General features: G+C 47.4%; 1 protein-coding gene across 1 annotated transcript in view; it reads left to right on the forward strand.

Moving 5' to 3' along the window:
- The first annotated feature begins 1,733 nt into the window (after positions 1 to 1,733).
- Positions 1,734 to 20,865, forward strand: part of EEPD1 (endonuclease/exonuclease/phosphatase family domain containing 1) — a 62,471-nt gene continuing 43,339 nt past the window's right edge. Inside the window, exon 1 of the mRNA XM_079947598.1 lies at positions 1,734 to 3,463. Within this exon, the coding sequence (XP_079803724.1) occupies positions 2,613 to 3,463 (851 nt within the window). The 5' untranslated portion in view covers positions 1,734 to 2,612. The remainder of the gene's footprint in view (positions 3,464 to 20,865) is intronic.

Consider the following 20,865-nt stretch of genomic DNA (forward strand, 5'->3'; position numbering starts at 1 on the left):
TGCTTTCCCAGAGCTGCTCAGTGATATTCAGATCCGAATCCAGACATGAAGACATTATATTTGTAGAGCATTCTGATTTGGAAACAACCCCTTGTGGCATTGAGTTCCAATGTCTCTCTCTTTTGGGGGGCTTTCTAGCTCTAAAAACAAATAAATGCATAAAACGGTTCAGTTAATTTATACCACAAGCCAGCACAAGGCTGGGGGCTTTGATATTGGTAAGAAACCACACCGCTGTCTCCAAAACAGATTTGCATTCTGCCCATTTCAAAATTAATCATAGGACTTAGAAATAGCCAAGTGTACCTGCCACTGTAGTACCAATTCAGAGTTTGTTGTTAAGTTTTTGGATGGGGTTAGATTTTATTCAGTAAGGCCCAAAAGCTTTAACTGTTAAGAAACAAATACCCTGTTATTTTGTTTGCACTTGTGGCTTCCTTTTTATGCTTAAATAAATACTGGTTATTTATTTCTTCTATTGTTGTTGTTGTTGATTTAAATTTCTATACAGTGGTACCTCGGGTTAAGTACTTAATTCGTTCCGGAGGTCTGTTCTTAACCTGAAACTGTTCTTAACCTGAAGCACCACTTTAGCTAGTGGGGCATCCCACTGCCGCCGCGCCGCCGGAGCCCGATTTCTGTTCTCACCATGAAGCAAAGTTCTTAACCCGAGGTACTATTTCTGGGTTAGCGGAGTCTGTAACCTGAAGCGTCTGTAACCTGAAGCCTATGTAACCTGAGGTACCACCGTACTGCCCTTCATCCGAAGATCACAGAGCAGTTTACAATACAAAAACTCAAAAATGCATACCATAATAATGAAGAAAACCAATACCCCCTCCTGCCCAGTTTAAAAGGCCATAGATTATTTAATTAGCCAAAGGCCTGGGAGAATGGGAATGTTTTTGCATGGCCCCTAAAGATATGTAATGAGGGCGCTAGACAAGCCTCCTTGGGAAGAGCATTCCACAAGCAGGGAGCCACCACAGAAAAGGCCCTTTCTCGTGTTGCCACCCTCTGGACTTCTTTGTGGAGGAGGAAGCAAAGAAGGGTCCCAAATGATGGTTGCAGGGTCTGGTTCAGTTCATCTGGGGAGAGGCTGTCCTGGAGGTATCTTGGTCCTGAGCCGTTTAAGGCGTTATAGGTCAAAACCAGCATTTAAACAGAGCCTGGAAAGTGCAGTTGAGGCAGAATCAGTGTGATATGTTCAAACTGAGCAACCTGGTTGCTTTATTCAGCACCAGCTGAAGTTTCGGAACCGTCTTCAGAAGCAGCTCCATGTATAAGAGTGGCTGGGGAAACCCAGCCAGATGGGCGGGGTACAAATAATAAATTGTTGCTGTTGTTATAACGCGTTGCAGTAATCCAGCCTAGAGATTAATAGAGCACAGACCACAGAAGTTGGGCAATCCCTGCCCAGATAGAAGCTACACTGGTAGCTCTAACCATGCAGCACAATAACAAAAAGAGGTGAGTCTTCTATTTTGGAAGCCGCGGGATTTGCGCCTTTGCCGCGCGCATTCCCAGCGCATGCCTTCGGAGTGATGCGCCCCAGTCAAGCCGTGCGTAAAAATCGGCGAGGTGGCCCGAGGGGAGAGGATGAGGCGCTCCTTCCTGGCTTGGGGAACAAGTGGAAGGCAAAGGCTGGCTTCTCCCTCCCGCAGCTGGGCGTGAGGCGACTCTCCGCCCCCGAAGGTAGCAGCCCCAGCGGCTCCGGCTCCGCCTTGCCGAGAGGGCGGGCCGTGCGCCCGGTCCTTGGCCGCGGCGCTTTGCTGATCCCCGGCTCAGAACAAGCCGGGCGCGCCGGCGGAGGGAGCGGAGCGCGGCTGGAGGATCGCAGCGGATCTCGTCGGAGCCGGAGCGGAATAGGGCCGCCCGGGGGGAGTGGTTGGCCGAGCGGTACAAGCCCTCCGGAGGAGGACGGCGCTTCCCTTCCCAGCGCCCCCCATCTCTCCTCCTCCTTCCTGGCTTGGCCAAAAAGCAACGGGCAGAGAGGAAGGAAAGGGAGCCGCACGTGAGGAGGGGACGCCGCGCAAGGAAAGGAAGCGCGCACGGCTTGCCGAGCCTCGGCTGCAGCCCGGCGCGATGCTCCGCTAAGCGCAGCTGCTTTTCTTGGCAAAGGGACGCCGGGATTGCGCGCCCCCTCCGCGCTGCAGCCGCCGATCCGGGGCAGAAACCGGAGCAAGAAGCGCGTTCTCCCAAATTTGCAGCCGGCGCGTTGACCATCAGCTTTTGCGGCTGCCCTTCTCGGTTTGCAGGCACGCATGCCTGCGTCTGTGTGTATTTGGAATATTTTTAACTTTGCCCTGCGCTTGGAGTGCCGTCCAGCAGCCTGCGAATATCCCAGCCGCTTGCCAAGTTTGATTTTGGAGCCCGGTGTTTACAGCCCGCCTCCGTCCCTCCCTCCCTCCCAGGAGGAATATTTTGTCGCCAGTTTCTTGAATGAGACGCTTAAGGTCCTCTGCCTCTGATGTTGCCTGCCTGCTAAGGAGGGAATCCTGGACGGTGCAGAGTGCCACGCTACTGTTGTGCAGGCCAGCTGTCTCCTTAAGAGCCACCAAGCGCCTCCAGAGCGACCTTGGATTATTGCACCGCTGCTAAAGCAAGCCAGCATGGGGGGCAACCTTGGCTGCCACCGCTCCATCCCCAGAGACCCCTCGGATCTGTGCCACAGCCGCAAATTTAGCGCGGCGTGCAACTTCAGCAACATCCTCGTGAACCAGGAGAGGCTGAATATCAACACGGCCACCGAGGAGGAGCTCATGACTCTGCCCGGGGTCACCAGGACGGTTGCGCAGAGCATTGTGGAATACCGGGAGTATATTGGGGGCTTCAAGAAGGTGGAGGACTTGGCCCTGGTGAGTGGGGTCGGAGCTGCCAAGCTGGAGCAGGTGAAGTTTGAGATCTGCGTGAGCAGCAAAGGGAACTCGGCCCAGCACTCGCCCAGCTCCTTGCGGAAGGACCAGAACCTTGACCACCTTTCAGCTGCGAAGATCAATATCAACACGGCCACCCCTGCCCAGCTCATGAGCATCCGTGGCGTCACGGAAAAAATAGCCAACGGCATTGTCGAGTACCGCCGAGAGCACGGGCCCTTCAAGAACATTGAGGACATGGTCAAGATGGACTGCATCAACTCTTCGTTCTTGGACAAAATCCGGCACCAGATATTTGCCGAGCGCTCAAGGCCTCCTTCGACGAATACCAATGGTGGCCTCAACTTCATGGTCAAGCCTCACCCGAGCCCCACCTCGCTGAGCCTCCAGAGTGAGGACTTGGATTTCCCTCCTGGAGGACCCACGCAGATTATCTCCACGCGGCCCACCGTGGAGATGTTTGGTGGGGTGCGGGATGGGAAGCCTGTCCTGAGGCTGGCCACCTGGAATCTGCAGAGCTGTTCCCTCGAAAAAGCCAACAATCCTGGTGTGCGAGAGGTCGTGTGCATGACGCTGCTGGAGAACAGGTATGGGACCTCTTGTGCAGTACCTGCGGGGAGTTATCCTTCGCCTGTTTGTTTCATGCTTCCCTTGGCTTTGTGATGACCTCCTGGTTCAAGCCAGGAATGGGGGACCTTTTGGCCCTCGTGATGTTGCCAGACTGCAGCTCCCATCATTCCTGACAGTTAGCCATGCTGGCCTGGCCTGATGGGAGCTGGAGTCCAGCAATGTTGGGAGAGCCACAGGTTCCCCACCGCTGCTTTCAAACAAAATATGATGGGACAAACTGAACTCAACTGCTCCCTGTTTATCTGTAAGCCCATAGCTAATCCTGTTAACCTTTGCCTATAGGCCCAAAATAATGCCCATTGGACATATTCAGAGATGCTATGTATGCTTCATCCTGATGCCACAGCCTACCATTTGAACCTTTTTGGGTACCTAATGCTGTTGAGATATGTGGTATTTAGTTCGGAAACTGACTCATCTGGGCGAGTGTCCCATGAATGGCAACCGAGAACAGTATACATAAGTAGGAATATTTCCACGCCCCCCATTCTGTTACTTATCTCTTAGCAGATTTGTGCCTTTAAGCCTGAATCTGCTGCAATTCCTTAACAATTTTTAAAAAGCAAAAGGTGGCTGGATGGAGCCAAAATCAGAGGGGGCATAATTCTCATTCTCCTGTCCGCAGTTTCCTCCTTGTTGTCTTGTCTCCTGATGTCTCTTTTCCCATTACTGAAAGTGAGCTTGGTTGTGCGGCAAAAACACTTGAGGTGTGTAGGTTTTTTCTTCCCCTTCACCCGATTTCCCCCCTTTAGTCTCATCTGGATCCCCTGCTGTCTGTTTTCTGTGTGGTTTGGGTAGATCCGGGATTAAACATGCAGATCTGCAGCCAGCTTCTCATGAAATTTGAACCTGAGATTTTGGAGGTCTTGGGCATATCTCACGGACTTGGGAGCCCCAAAATATGAGAGCTACCATGCAGAGGCCACTGAAAAGCATGTGCTCATGTAGGTGTTCGCAAAGTGTGGATAACATCTTGCGTGCTGGCTCATCCATTTCACCTGTTAACATGCCAGCATTCCATAGCCAGATAGTGTCCACACTGGTCTCAAATTGAATTTGTTTTTGTCGTTGTGTGTACAACACAGGTAAGTGCCCTCTCAGGACCTTTGCATGGAAGCATTCGTGTTTAAAACAGTCTTAAGGCTAATGAATGAGGGAGGTGGGCCTCCGGACAATGAGAATTTCCTGTCGAATTTAAATTGTCCTGGCAGTCTACTAGTCCATGTGTTTCAATCAAGGCAATCTCCAGGGCAAGGATTTGCTTGTCTGGTCAAGAGTTTTGAATGGTCATTAGGAACAAGAAGTGAGTACTTTATTGCTGCAACTTCTTGCGCTTAGCAGTTTCTTTAGAAAGAGGCACCGTGAGCAAGAATTTGTGTATATATGCGTTGCCATGGCAAGCATTGCTTGAAAACCGTGCTGTGTTCATCGGAGGTTCAGCGAGAAGTGACCTCATTATTTTGAAACTGAAGTAATGCTGCATGTCCAACCCCATTTTCTCTTTCTGTTCTTTCGTGGAAAAATAGCCCCCCTCTCTCTTCAGAAAAGCTTGATTTGGTAAAGTTGCCTTGGTTCCTAGATGGAGAAAGCACACATCAAAGACTTAAAGGGGTATTTTTCATAGGAGTGATTTCAGACCTGTGATTTACTGTATTTTTTCCAAAGAACTTTTTTTCCCATCCTGCACTGCAATCTGAACTTGAGTAATGGCCATTGTTCACATGTCCACAGTGCAGAGATGAAACTCTGCATTTGGTATATACCATATTGCGGTACGTTTTGTTTTCCCACAAGCAGAAGCATGCTGGAGCGCTGAGAGGCTTCTGTGGGTTGGACCAAAAGGAAGGAATGAGCAATTCGTGTTTACATTGGTGAAGCTTGTGCTGCAATCTTCCTCCCTTGCAACACAGGGCCGTGAGTGATCAAAAACATACACATAGCAGTCCTTGCCTGGATAACTTTCAGGGAAGCAGAGGAACACACCCCTTTTCAAAAGTTCCTGGTCTGGGTCGCAAGCAGGTTCAGATAGTCTCATGCACAGGATTCAGAAGTTTCAATTACATATCATCAACCAATAACAAAGGGATTTGCAGCTGCAAGAACATATTTTGTGATCTTCATGTTGCAATCAGCTGGCCCTGGGAGAGTGTCCCGGGGCCTATAATAGAAACATTATAGAAACATTAGATGCTACTTTAAAATGAGTTAGGCCATTGTTCCATATAGATCAGCATTGTCCACGTTAACTGTCAACAACTCTAGGATTTCAGATGGAAGTCCTGGCAAATTGTGTTTTGTTTTTTAAGCCACAAAACAGACAGAGGAGTACAAGCACCTGCTGGGATTTGGATAAGCAGTTTCAACTGCTTGTGGGTTTCCCACACCTTAGGACAGCAGCGTAAATGGAGGGAAAGTTTAGACCAACTACCCTTGAATTTATGGTGCTCAAATAGCCTCATTGTCGGTTACAAACAAATCTGACTAGCCTTCTGCTGTTTGCCAGGTAGCAGAGTTCATACACTTTTTTTGGAAGTAGGTCCCACTGGGTTTAATGGAGTTGACTCCCAAGTAAATGTGCCTAGGAACAGAAGTGTTGATCATGTTGCTCAACCGTCATGTTGTACAGCCCTTCCCATACTGTACTGTGTCAAGTGAAAGGAAATTGCCCCACCCCATGAAAAACATCCAAATCTAGCATGTCAGGGAACAAGACAAGCCAGAACTGTTCTCCCTGACATGCTGGCTTTCTGTGAGCGGGGAAACATGACATGAGGGAAGCATCTGAAACATGCCCTTTCACTTTTAGATGGAAGGGTCTGGGCACACGGGGCACCTTGATCCATTTAATTAAAGGACATCAATTTTCATGGGGGGAGAGAACCTGACCTATAAGAAGTTTCACCCTGCCTCTGATCATTGTTACTGGCAGAGCCAGCCCACCTATGAGGCAAGGTGAAGCAAAATACCTCAGGCAGAAGGATCCACAGGGGCAGCAGACCCCAATGTAGATATTTACTCCTCCCTTGTTCATTAGGTAGGTCTTCCCTCACCCCTTCTTCCCTGGCAAGGAGGGAGGTGCCATTTTGTGGATTACCTCAGATGCCAAAATGTCTTGGTTACTTGGGTTACAATTGTTCTTCACTCCGGTCTGGAGCGTTGAGAATCTCTTTACTCCCCCCCCCCCTTACTGGACCTGCTCCTTTGCCACCCACAACATCCTGATGTGCAGAAATTTCAGTAGGTGCAGCTTTTCTGGCCATGAGGGAACACAAACACAAGGGATCTTTGATCCCCTCGGCCCAAACACACTTGCCTTTCCTGCAAACCCCAACGAAAGTGATGGTAATATTTAACCCACGGTTCTGCCTCGACGTCTCTCTTTATCGTTTTCTTGCAACAGCTGGCGCTGATTGCTAATGCATATTTGATACAGTTATTCTTAGGTTCAGGAAGCAAGCTGCCCCTCAAGGCATTTGGTCTGTTTTACAATATGCTACCTTTAGATGAGGGACGCAGGTGGCGCTGTGGGTTAAAGCCTCAGTGCCTAGGACTTGCCGATCGAAAGGTCGGCGGTTCGAATCCCTGCGGCGGGGTGCGCTCCCGCTGCTCGGTCCCAGCGCCTGCCAACCTAGCAGTTCGAAAGCACCTCCGGGTGCAAGTAGATAAATAGGGACTGCTTACCAGCGGGAAGGTAAACGGCGTTTCCGTGTGTGGCTCTGGCTTGCCAGAGCAGCGATGTCACGCTGGCCACGTGACCCGGAAGTGTCTCCGGACAGCGCTGGCCCCTGGCCTCTTAAGTGAGATGGGCGCACAACCCTAGAGTCTGTCAAGACTGGCCCGTACGGGCAGGGGTACCTTTACCTTTACCTTTTACCTTTAGATGAGTTTGCTTGAATCCTGCATCTCCCTGAGCTGGTTTGGTGCCTTGCTGCTGAGCAGGGAAAACAAAACATGCACCACCATTTACTCTCCTGGGCTAAAAGGAATCATTCACTTTTCTGAACAGCCCGCAGAAGGGTTTGGTTGTCTTCCTGTGATGCAGAGCAGCCTTCCCCAAGCCGGTGCCCTCCAAAGGCTTTGGACTGCAACTCCCATCAGCCAGCACAGCCGTTGCAATCCCTAACATCTGGAGGCGACCGGCTTGGCGAAGGCCGATAAATTGTTTAATCCTCTTACGCTCAGTGTTCTCCGCCACATCAATTGTGTTAATCCTTCTCAAAAGCTTCTTCTATCCTATGAATGAATATGCCAGCTTCTCACAAACAGCACGGTCTTTTTCTCCCCCATTTTTGGAAATAAATCATTTCCCTCTGTTTTAAATGGTGGGTTCCTAACTTTCCTTCCCCCCCCCTTTTCATTTTTTGGTAGCAGCAGTATTTAACACTTAGTCTGTGGTGGGGTTATTGAGGCGGCAGTTGACAAGGTTGTCACCTGTGCTATTGACCTGCAGTAAACCTTTGAATCTCTCTTCCTGAGCTTTCTGATTTTTCCGTTCTGAAGATGAGCGTGGCATTCGTCTTTGACTGTGAACAGCATCTTCTTTCTTCAGAAAGATCATAGTGGATGTCCTTTGAATTTGTGGTTTGTTTGTTTGCTTGTTTGCTTGTTTGTTTTTAAAAAAGGAAAGCACTTCCACTTTTCCCTTCTACCCCTATTTTTCTCATATTGGATTTGGAATGGAGACTGGCTTGTCGAAAAGTGATGGTGAGCCATTTGACTAGTGGATCAGAAGCGTTCCCATAACTATGTGGTCGATTGTTCTACAAGTGATATTCCTAAGGGCATATTTCAACACATATATAAAACTGCTTGGATGATTTTTGGCTTCCTCTAAAGAACAACAAGCACTGGCAGTTTTGTGCAAGGACCAAAAAGTCTTTGGCTATATACACACGCCTTACAGTTAAAGCACACAACTTCCCCAAAATAACCTTGGGAACTGTAGTTTTTAAAGGGGTGCTGGGAATTATAGCTCTGTAGTGGGAAGACTACAGGTCCCAAGGTTCTTTGAGGGAGATCACGTGCTTTATATGTATGGTGTCTATGCCGCCAGAGATTCAAGCCTGTTTATAAAACCACACACCCCAGTCCAGTGTTCCAAGCCATGACAACAAGGCAAATTTCAAACTGGTTTTAAAATGTGTATTGTAGGCATTGCCTTAAGCTGTGATAGCAAAAAAGCTGCACCCTTTGTCCCTCCTTGGGGGTTAGTATTGACCCCCTCTCCCTTTTCAAAAAGGGCTCCCTCATTTGTGCAAATAAATGTACTGTATGTGTGGTTGGTAATGAGGCTTTCGCTTTTTGCTTTTATTTTATTTTATTGCTGGTGTTCCTTGTGTTGGGCGTACAGTGGTACCTCGGGTTATATGCACTTCAGGTTACAGACGCTTCAGGTTACAGACTCCGCTAACCCAGAAATATTACCTCAGGTTAAGAACTTTGCTTCAGGATGAGAACTGAAATCATGCTCCGGCGGTGCAGCGGCAGCAGGAGGCCCCATTAGCTAAAGTGGTGCTTCAGTTAAGAACAGTTTCAGGTTAAGTACAGACCTCTGGAACAAATTAAGTACTTAACCCGAGGTACCACTGTATTTCTAATGTGTGCTGTCTTCCCCTTGCTTATATCTTTTGGGCTTCAAAATGACACACCCAGTGGGTAGGATCTCATCGCGACACCAGATTGCAATAGATTTCCTGGGGGAGATAAATGAACAAGTTGCTCCCTGCAAGGATCCCTGCCACAAAACGCACAGGGTGGGATCTAGGCAGGGCTGTGGGCAGCCTGAGATTAGGAAAAAAATGATGAAAACTAAAGAATAATTAAAACGATGTTCGCAGAAAAGCTGAATAATGCAAAGCTTTACGCTTTGTGAGTGGTAGTTGTCTTACTCAGAAGGCCTGGGACTGCTAGTTTTATTTGAAGCTGAGAGGAAGCTGCGTACATAGTCGGCCCACACATCCCAAACTTCCCTTTGCAAATATCATGCCTAGAAACTTGTCTAGCCTCCAAGTCTTGGGCTAATGAACATTCTCAGCCAATGGAGAGCTGCTTTCAGAGCACCTCTTTTCTCCTGGCCCCGTACTGGAGTGATGTTCATGCACCGATGGACCGATTCTGCTGCTAATCCAACAATATATATGTTTGAAAGCACCAACAAAGACTGTGTGCTTCTGTTAGTTTATTTTTGTATGCTCAGCTCTTGGTGGCTTGGCAGAATGGTAAGGTGTGTCTGTTTATCTCTTCCTTATCTCCTTGTATATTTTCCTGTACCCATTCTAATAATACGCTGGAGTACATCCAAGACAAATTCTGCTGTAATAAAAGAGCAGGAAAAAGCACAGCCCTAATAACATGAGCACACACAGAAATCATTAGCTCCAAAAGCATGCAATAAAAAATAACAATACTCTTGTTTTAGCATTTTTCAAGTCTAAGCTCTGAAAATCTAAAATAATAATAATGTCATTATTTGTACCCCACACATCTGATTGGGTTGTCCCAGCCACTCTGGGAGGCTGACTGTGTTTAAACAACTTGTAGAGAGGAAATCTGAGGCCTGTATGCACTTAGAAGCTGCGTTGCAGGTGGGAACCCTGATAATCTGGAAACACAAACACTTAGAACAACCCTTCAGATTTCCCTGTGTCGAAACACAGAATCATGCTGTACTCTGAATACATTCTGCCAACTCCTAGGGTCTGTGGGGGCTTTAGCCAACACAATAAAATATTTGAGGGGGCCAGGGCCCCCCAAGTTGATGGGCATTGCCATTCAAATGGTGTGTGTGCACCGTGTCATGTGATCGATTATGCTGGGCGGGGCTTACCTGGGGCCCCATAATATTTCGTTATAGTTGGCACCCCTGAATGGGAGACTGGGGGGAAAAAATCTGTGCTGGGAAATATAAAACTTGGGTAACTAACCAGTGGAATATGCCTTGCAATTTAATAAAAGGTTCTCCACATTTCCAATTTTTTCTCTCACCCTTAGCACTAATGACTTGGTGTTTTAGCACAGAGTGTCTGAGATTCTTGGGATGCTGTATTGAAGTGGTCCATGAACCTTGGAAAGCATAGAGTATGGCTTATTGTGACTGAGGAAGCAGAGAAGAGCCTGTAGCTTCTCTGTTCCTTCCTCTGGGCTTTTTTGCTCAGTGCAGGGCAACTTACGTCTTTGAAACTCAGGCTTGTGGTTAAGATCTCTCTGCTTTAACCATGAACTGGAACCAGGACAAACGAACCTAGGTTTGTCCCTCTACTCTGTGCAAAAGGAACCAGGGAGGAGGAAAGGAATGCTGCTGCCATCTCCTCTGGAGCCAGCAGGGTTTGCCCTGTCGTGGTGGGAAAAGGCAGCCAGTTCTGTGCCAGATGCCGGCACCTAAGCTTGCATAGCAGAGCTTCTGTTCAACGTACTCTTGGGGCAAGGGCTGTGGCTCAGTGGTAGTGAAATATACTCGGAGTCGAGTGTGGATTTCATGCTCTTTATTCAGCTCATATTAGTGAGAAGGAATGGAAGTTCCCCCGAAATGTCTGCTTTATATACATTATTTACACAATGGGCCCCACGTGATTGGCTAATTCCGGGATTCTCCTGTAGGCCAATCAGGTTGAAGATTCACTTCCACCTGGAGTTGGATTGGGTGGCTCCTGTGGACCAATCAGACTGCTGCATTCTGGATCCTATTGTTCTAGGACCAATCAGACTGCTGCATTCTGAATCCTATTGTTCTAGGACCAATCAGACTGCTGCATTCTGAATCCTATTGTTCTAGGACCAATCAGCTGCAATCTGGATCCAATTCAACTCAGTACATAACAGGTAGAATACCTGCTTGGCATGCAGAAGGCTCAACCCTTAACATCTTCCAGGAGGACTGGGAAAGACCCCTGTGTCTCAAAACTCTAGTCAGGGTGTAAACAACGCTGATGGATCAGTGGTCTGACTTAATTGTAAGGCAACTTCCCATGTTCTTGTGGATTATTCAGGATGCAGCACTAAACACCGTGATCTGGCACTAACTTTGGTTGAGCTCAGTTACATAAGAGTAGACATGAGCAGGATTGTGCTTCATGTGTTGTAGAAACCTCCTGGCGTTGTCAATATCAGCATTACAGGGTTGCTTTCCCTTGTGGTTTGCTTTGCAAAAATTCAAGCATTTCTTTCTCCCCCCTTTCTCTTCTGCATTGCAGTCTTGGCATCTCCTGTTCATTGGGAGACTTTAAGAACAAAGCATCTTGTTGTCGAGCTGGTCTCGCTTTCTGCTAGGCTACTTCTCTGTGTTTAGAGGAATAATCTCTTTAGGAACACGGACGACAGGGGGAATTTAGCTCAGACATTGTGCTATGGGGAAATGCTTTGCAACATCAACCTGTTCCAGAGAATAGTCGTCTAACTCAGAACTAGCATGTCTTTAACAAAGGCTGCATGCATACGAACACATCTGTAGCACAAAAAGGAAATAACGTCAAGGAGATAATGGCTTTTGGTCCCTTATTTTGTTCTGAGTCCTGGGAAGGAGCTCTGGTCCTGAGAGGAAAGGATGAAAAATCAACAAAATAAAGCAAACCAGTTTGAAGTGAGTTAACCAGTTTCAAAACACTCCTTGTCGTTCTGAACCCATCAGAAGATCGAGTTGGGCACGGTCCACTGTGGGAACGGTCTGGCTTCTGAATGCCAGGGGTTTGGCTGCTGATAACTGACTATGGCTACACTGAAAGGAGCAGGAGATGCTCAGAAGCACACATTGCATCCTCTATGGCAGGGGTCAGCAACCTAAGGCCCATGGGCCACAAGCGCCCCATGGGGGTCGTTTAAGCAGCCCACGAGCCGCCCCTGAACCGAGCCGCCCACTTGGCGAGTGCCCGCGCACTGCGCTAAACCAGCACAATGCAAGGACTCACTTCCACAGCACCGGAAATCGTGTCTGCGCATGCGCTGATGCCGAAAATCACGTCTGTGCAGAGGCCGACGCCGGAAATCACAGGCGCACACACAGTCTGCTCCACGGAGGGATGAACCGGCCCAGGCGAGGTAAACCTTGCCGCCCCCTGCTCTAAGGCAGTGGTGTCTGTGGCTGGCAAATGGACAGCTCTGTTTCAAGACATGTGCAGTCCACATTAAACCAGTTGTCCGCAAAGTGCCTTTTTGCAGGTTGACAAAGGCACAACAATCCACAGAGAATCTTCCATCGGCGGGAGAACCGCTGGTGCAAGGCTCGAATGCATCATTTGTCACAGTTGGAGATGAAGACTGGGCTCAAAACGTAACCTTTTTTCTGTGAAGGATTTGAAGGGAGAGAGAGATGCTGCTGCACTGGTGGTTTGGGAGGGAGTTCAAGGCATGAGAAATGACGAGAGAGAATGGGTGGAAACACTGGCAAGAGCGGGACGCTTTGGTGTGGCAGGCCTACACCTGGAAACAAGAGCAGAAAAAATGTAAGGATACAGAGCACTTTAGAAGTAAGGAATAGTCCCAAAGTGCAGGTTGTATCTAGGCATTGTCGGCCAGAAGGTGTTAAAGAAGGACCGAACATTTTTAATGTATGCAACAACGGCAGCAAGGATACTTATCGCTAAGAGCTGGAAAACTCAAGATCTACCCACACTGGAAGAGTGGCAGATGCAGCTGATGGACTATATGCAATTGGCCGAGATGACTGGTAGAATTCGAGACCTGGGAGAAGAGAGGGTTGAAGAAGACTGGAAGAAATTCAAGACTTATTTACAAAAGTATTGTAATTTGGCAGAAGGCTAAGAAGGATGCTAGATCATAAATAACTGCCTACCATTGAATTAGATTTGAATTTGACGATAAGTGAGATTGAGGAAAATATAAAACTTTTGGAGAATTATTAGATTAAATTAATTGAACGAGATTTAAGAATGTAAACAAGATGATAAATTGCTGGAAAATGGTCATAATGATGTAAGTGGGAGTGGGAGATGTGAGGGAGTCCAAAGAAGTTTTTGAAAAATGTGTTATGATTCATGTCATATTGTTTATTATTTTTGCATTTTGTATTTAAAAAATCTCAATAAATATTTATATATATATATATATATAAAGTGCAGGTTGTATCATTTAAACTTCAATTGTTACACAGATCTGATTTCCCCCTGCTCTTTACTCACTTTTCTCTGTTCTGCAATGGATAGTCACAGCACGCTTGCAGAACACCATGTGAGGATGTGAGGACAGCTTGAGGAGGCTTTTAACAGAATGACCGTTGCTGGAGATGAAACACAGTTGTAGAGAAAAATAGATTTCTCATGCTTTGCGTTTCCCTAATGACTGTTTCTGTAAAATACAGTGTTTATTTTGCCTTAAAGCAGTCTGCCCTTTTGCAAGTATTCCGATTACTGTAAGAAGATTGCACATAGAGGTTTCTTAAAAATACTCTCTTGGTTCTCCTTCTGACCTCTTCCTGTTTGATCTTAATAAAGCATTTAATTTGTGGTTCTCCTTCACTTGTATGAAGTGCAACTCCTCATGTGTTGTTTCATATGGCGGCACAATTGATTAATTTTTTTAAAGAATCTGGGCAATTCTATTTGTAAGGTCACATAGATGAAGGATCTTCCTTTTCTCTTGGGCTCTGCTCTCTTCTCCTTCAAGATGCAGGACGTATTCTTTGTTGCCTTGAGGATAGAATTACCTGCTCTCTTAAGATCCAATGACTTTAGTGAAGGCAAACATCTCTGAATAGTTCCTTTGTAAAAGGAGAAGCTTGTAGGAAGCACCCTGTACTATTAACAGGACTTAGGCATTCAATCCCTAAGGGAAGTGTTCATTGTATCGCAGCCTGACAGCAGAATCGAGTGCAAGGTTTCTTCAGAAGTCTGTCCCAACTGAGGCTCCCTCCCAGGAACGGGCCCCTAGGATTGCAGTTTACAGTGTAAAGTCAGTGCAGAAGTCAGTTCCATGGGGCCTTATTCACAGATCAATGTGAATAGGATTGCATCCTTATACACTTTTTTTCAGAGAGCAAGAAGAATCCTGCTGGATCAGGCCTAAGTTTCATCCAGCCCACCCTCCGGCCCTCATAGTAGCTAGCCAGATGCCCTCAAGCAAAACCAGAGAATAGCAGCGCTGATTTGTTATCGATAGTATTTCTTAGCGCAGGGGTCAGCAAACTTTTTCAGCAGGGGGCCGGTCCACTGTCCCTCAGACCTTGTGGGGGGCCGGACAATACTTTGAAGGGATAACGCAGAGATGCATTTTAAATAAAAGCACACATTCTACTCATGTAAAAACTCGCTGATTCCCAGACCGTCCATGGGCCAGATTTAGAAGGCGATTGGGCCGGATCCAGCCCCTGGGCCACAGTGGCGTAGCGTGGGGGGTGCAGGGGGGCCGGCCGCACCGGGCACAACATCTGGGGGTTAGGGAAATCCACGGGTTAGGGGGCGCAAATCCATGGGTTAGGGGGCGCAAATTACTTGCCTTGCCCCGGGTGCTGACAACCCACGCTACGCCACTGCCTACCCATGATTTACTGGGAAGAAACTCCAATGAAAATCCCCGTTATTACATATTTTACATGGCTGCTTATCTGTATATATTTTAAATTATATATATATGGGTGTTTTATGGTGGCCTATATTTGTAATGGTGGTAAGGTAAAGGTAAAGGTACCCCTGCCCGTACGGGCCAGTCTTGACAGACTCTGGGGTTGTGCGCCCATCTCACTTAAGAGGCCAGGGGCCAGCGCTGTCCGGAGACACTTCCGGGTCACGTGGCCAGCGTGACATCGCTGCTCTGGCGAGCCAGAGCCGCACACGGAAATGCCGTTTACCTTCCCGCTGGTAAGCGGTCCCTATTTATCTACTTGCACCCGGAGGTGCTTTCGAACTGCTAGGTTGGCAGGCGCTGGGACCGAGCAGCGGGAGCGCACCCCGCCGCAGGGATTCGAACCGCCGACCTTTCGATCGGCAAGTCCTAGGCGCTGAGGCTTTAACCCACAGCGCCACCTGCGTCCCTTGTAATGGTGGTGCTGTGGTCTAAACCACTGAGCCTAGGACTTACCGATCAGAAGGTCGGCGGTTCGAATCCCCGCGACGGGGTAAGCTCCTGTTGTTCAGTCCCAGCTCCTGCCAACCTAGCAGTTTGAAAGCACGTCAAAGTGCAAGTAGATAAATAGGTACCACTCCGGCAGGAAGGTAAACGGCGTTTCCATGCGCTGCTCTGGTTTCGCCAGAAGCGGCTCAGTCATGCTGGCCACATGACCCGGAGGCTGTACGCCGGCTCCCTCGGCCAATAAAGCAAGATGAGCGCCGCAACCCCAGAGTCGTTTGTGACTGGACTTTATTTTTACTGAGTGCAGTTGATAAATAAAGTAAATGTATAAAATAAAATAAAAAGTGTTTCCCTATTGCAGAATAATTCCAAGGCATCTCATCTGTTGATTCTTGAAAAGAGTTAAATGGATTGCTTGTGAACTGCCGCTCTGGCTAAAAATGATGATTTTGCTACAAAATGGTGTTCCAGGTGCTTCTGTGAGCTGTACTTTATATGCAAATGGAATTGGAAGCTTATAATGATTCACTCGTTGAAGAAGAAAAAACGCGTCTATTAAATCTGCAGCTGAGTAGATCGCTCTGAAATATTGTTGTAGTAAGGCTTCTTTCTCCCTTTTCATCACATGCCTGTGATTGCCAAATACACGCTCGGTTGTGCGCTCTCCTCTCGCCTGGTTGGGTCTGTTCCAGGATTTCCCACAGTCATTCCTGGTCATTGACCTCGCCAGGGCTGGCTCTGTGTGCTCATTCTGAACTTGAAGAGGCTTGTCATCATACATGCAGCAATTGCTGATGTGGAAAAACTTCTATATCACGGGACTTTTTTTTTTTTTTACAGGAACAAACCCATCCCTATTGTGATGGTGACTACTGTTCCTTTGCAACAGAGAAATCTGCCCCATCTTTAATGTGAAATAATTGTTGCATTAGACAGAAGCTATTGTTCCCTTCTGATCAAGGGAAGTAACAGTGCCACTCTATTCTGCCTTGTTCAGACCACACCTGGAATCCCGTGCCCAGTTCTGGGCGCCACAATTTAAGAAGGTTGTTGACAACCTGGAATGTGTGCAGAGGACGCCAAGCAAGATGGTCAAGGGTCTGGAAATGGTTGAGGGAGTTGGGTACGTTTAGCCTGGTAAAGAAGTGGCTGAGAGGAGATAGGATTGTTGTTGTTTAGTTGTATCCGACTCTTCGTGACCCCATGGATCAGAGCACGCCAGACACTCCTGTCTTCCACTGCCTCCCGCAGTTTGGTCAAACTCATGCTGGTAGCTTCGAGAACACTGTCCAGCCATCTCGTCCTCTGTCGTCCCCTTCTCCTTCCCAACATCGGGGTCTTTTCCAGGGAGTCTTCTCTTCTCATGAGATGGCCAAAGTACTGGAGCTTCGGCTTCAGGATCTGTCCTTCCAGGGAGCACTCAGGGCTGATTTCCTTAAGAATAGATACGTTTGATCTTCTTGCATTCCGGGGGACTCTCAAGAGTCTCCTCCAGCACCATAATTCAAAAGCATCAATTCTTCGGCGATCAGCCTTCTTTATGGAGATAGGATAGCCATCTTCAAATATCTAAAGAGCTGTCACATGCAAGACAGAGCAAGCTTGTTTTCTCCTGCTCTGGAGAGCAGGATTTGAAACAATGGCTTCAAGTTACAAGAAAGGAGATTTTGACTAAGCATCAGGAGGAACCTTCTGGCAGTAAGAGCTGTTTGACAGGGGAACAGTCTCCCTCAGGTGTTTGGGGACTCACCCTCATCGGAGGTTTTTATGCAGAGGTTGGATGGCCTCTGTCATGGATGCTTTAGTTTAGGGTTACCAGACGTCCCCGGTTCCCGGGGACAGTCCCTGGATTTGCAAATCTGTCCCCGGACAAATTCTGTCCCCGAAATGTTCCCAGATTTGTAAATCTGTCACCAGTAAACATGGCAGCGGCAGCTTCAGCAGCCCAGAGCCAGCCTGGTAACACAGTTGGCTCTGGCTGGCTTCTGAAGCTGCTCACTGCCACTGCCACTGCCACTGCCACTGCCACTGCAGAAGGTGACAGATTGGGGGAGGCTTGGGAGTTGCGGGTGGGTGGCCGTTGCCCGGGAGGGGCGCAAGGCGTGTGGTTTCTCTGTCGGGCAAGATGCAAAGCCCTTCTTTGCACCCTGTGAAACATAAATGCGCAGAGTTTTTTTTAAAAAAACTGGGCAACGGCTGGCTGCCCGCAACTCCCGAGCCTCCCCCAATCTGTCAGAACAACGGGGGAAGGGGGCAGGAGTTTGGGGGATGCTCTGGAGTCATGGGCAGGTGGCACACAGTTGTCCAGTTTTTAAAAACTCTGCATATTTATGTTTCACAGGGTGCGAAAGAAGGGCTTTGCACCTTGCCTAGCAGAGAAACTGCTCGGGAGTTACGGACGGGCGGTGCGCCGTTGCCCAGTTTTTTAAAAAACTGTGCATTTATGTTTCACAGGGTGCGTAAGAAGGGCTTTGCACCTTTATACAATATGCATGTGTGCTTGGGCCCAGGGTCTTTCGCCTCACCATCCCCACTACTGACTCCCTGTTGCTACTCAGCTTCAAAAAATATTTAAAAAAGGGTTCCCGGATTCATTGGAAAAAATCTGGTAACCATACTTTTGTTGAAAGTTTCGCATTGCAGGGGGTTGGACTAGATGACCCCTGGGGTCAATTCCAACACTATGATAATCTGTTTTGAACATTGGAAGAGCCCGTTCAGCTTCAATACTGTACTTTAAAAAATATTTTAGCCTCTTATGCTGAAACCCAAACATTTCACTGCTGTAATTTATCAGTAGTGACTATAACCACAAGCTGGAAAAAATGATCAACCCTTGGCAAGGCAACTGCTTAAATTCTAAACAGGGAAGCGGCAGCAGTTGCATTCCACTTGGGCAGTTGTGGTGTCATCAGCCTGTAATGCAGGTGTGAAAATGTATGCTGGCTACATACAGGAGGAGGATGCATTGAGAGATGACGAAGCATTATTTTCAAAAGCAGCCTGTGGGTTGCTATGGAATAGACCTGCCAACCTTAGCTGTGAAAAGTAATGTTTAACATACTTAAGGTCTTGCTGTTCAAATGAGTGCAAGGCATCTAACCTGTTTCTCCAGATTCATGGGCATGCCATTGCTATGATGAAGCCAGTCTAGCATGCTGTTGTCAACAACGATGTAGGAAAGCTTATTTTCCCTCTTTTTCTGCCCCACCCTTGTTGCTTGACTCTATTCTCTTATTTTCTGGTTCCAGGGCTGGCATCAACACATGGTGTACTTGGGCAGGGGTCAGGAGCCCAGCGGCCTTGCACGACCCACCGTCAGTGCCTGCCTTGGGGCCTCTGAAATTGCTCTGCCCAGCCACCAAAATTCTTTCTGGACTCAGCTGCTCCTGCAGCTGAAAGAGGAGTATTTGTGCCAGTCCATAGTCAATATTGTTGTATAATGTAAGAAGAAACGACTGCAGATATGTAGTGACTTAATGGCATAGGATCTGGTGACAGTTAAGGAATGCATGTCATTGTCAAATCTGTCATTCAAACACATTTTGAGTGCTGTACTCATTTATTTTAAGATTTGTATCCCGCCTTTCTGATCCACAGCAAAGTGTTGAAGGTGGCTAATATAATAATATAATAAGATGTCCCCGTTTCCTGGGAGAAATCTGTCCCCTGACAAAATCCATCTATTTAGTAGGAAGTTGAAAAGTGTCCCCGGATTCATTGAAAAAAATCTGGTAACCTTATAATGAACCTCTGGAGTGGGGAAAACCAACCAGTACATCACAAAACAATACAGACAATTTGTGGGTTTCCTCCTCTAAAAATCCCCATTTGACTCAGGGCTCTGAGCTTCTCCTGGGTTTAGCTACTGTTTTAATTTCCCATGATGGCCTCGGATGATGCTGTGTAGAGGGCATTGTGGGAAATTAAATTGTTGGCTAGCTCCAGCCACTCAGAGTTAGTCGTGGAATATGGCCAATGCCCTTGAGCTCAGAGGCAGAGCCCATACTCTATGTGCATATAATTCAGCTCCTATAATCTCCAGTTAATCTTGGGTACCAGGCCTGGGGAGAGCTCTACCTGAAACCTTGCAATGTCCCTGCCAGGCAGAGGAGTTACCGCTAAGCTAGCGTGACCAATGGTCTTGGTATGAGCCAACTCCATGCGCTCACGGGATGAGGAAAGCGCAAAGAACGGACTGTGATTTGGTTGACTTCCTGCTCCGTAGTGTGCTTAGCCTAATGGACACTTCAGCTTTTAAAATTGGTCCATTTTCAGCATTTACAAATCAATTCTGTTTTTGAAAGCCGACTCTCCCTCTTCTACATTGAAACGCCTCCCTGGCTTGCAGGCAGCGTGGAATATTTCAGTTTTGGCTGCAAATAACCCGCATAGCACTGAAATATTTACTTAGCAACAAGCCGAAATAGTTCAGAGATTACAGTTTTGAACCTTTGGATCCATCAGCACAATCCTCACTGTGTTTAGAGACTTCTGTTTTTTTGCAGTATAGAAATGGGAGTGTAAATCCTTAAGACAACACTTGTTCATATATGGATATTGCAACAGTTAAGCTTTGCTTATTTTCCTTGGGAACCAAGCCATAAGGAGATCCAAAACAGATTCTTGTCTGTTTGCAAATGGATGCTTCTCCCCCAGGTTCCATGAAGAGTACTTTTCTGATTAACCCAAAGCCAGTTTCATGACTCATTACAAGGGCAGCAATTAATATGCATTTGAATTGTATCAAAACTGTATTCTGCTCTGGTCAGACCTCACCTGGAGTACTGTGTCCAGTTCTGGGCACCATAGTTCAAGAAGGACACTGACAAACTGGAACGTGTCCAGAGGAGGGCAACCAAAATGGTCAAAGGCCTGGAAACGATGCCTTATGAGGAACGGCTAAGGGAGCTGGGCATGTTTAGCCTGGAGAAGAGGAGGTTAAGGGGTGATATGATAGCCATGTTCAAATATATAAAAGGATGTCACATAGAGGAGGGAGAAAGGTTGTTTTCTGCTGCTCCAGAGAAGCGGACACGGAGCAATGGTTCCAAACTACGAGAAAGAGGATTCCACCTAAACATTAGGAAGAACTTCCTGACAGTAAGAGCTGTTTGACAGTGGAATTTGCTGCCAAGGAGTGTGGTGGAGTCTCCTTCTTTGGAGGTCTTTAAGCAGAGGCTTGACAACCATATGTCAGGAGTGCTCTGATGGTGTTTCCTGCTTGGCAGGGGGTTGGACTCGATGGCCCTTGTGGTCTCTTCCAACTCTATGATTCTATGATTCTATGATTCTAAAACTTGTGGCCTTCTAGATTATGTTATTCAGAATATCACCAAGATAA

This window comes from Podarcis cretensis (assembly GCF_951804945.1).
Source record: "Podarcis cretensis genome assembly, chromosome: 12".
Classification (NCBI taxonomy): Eukaryota; Metazoa; Chordata; class Lepidosauria; order Squamata; family Lacertidae; genus Podarcis; species Podarcis cretensis.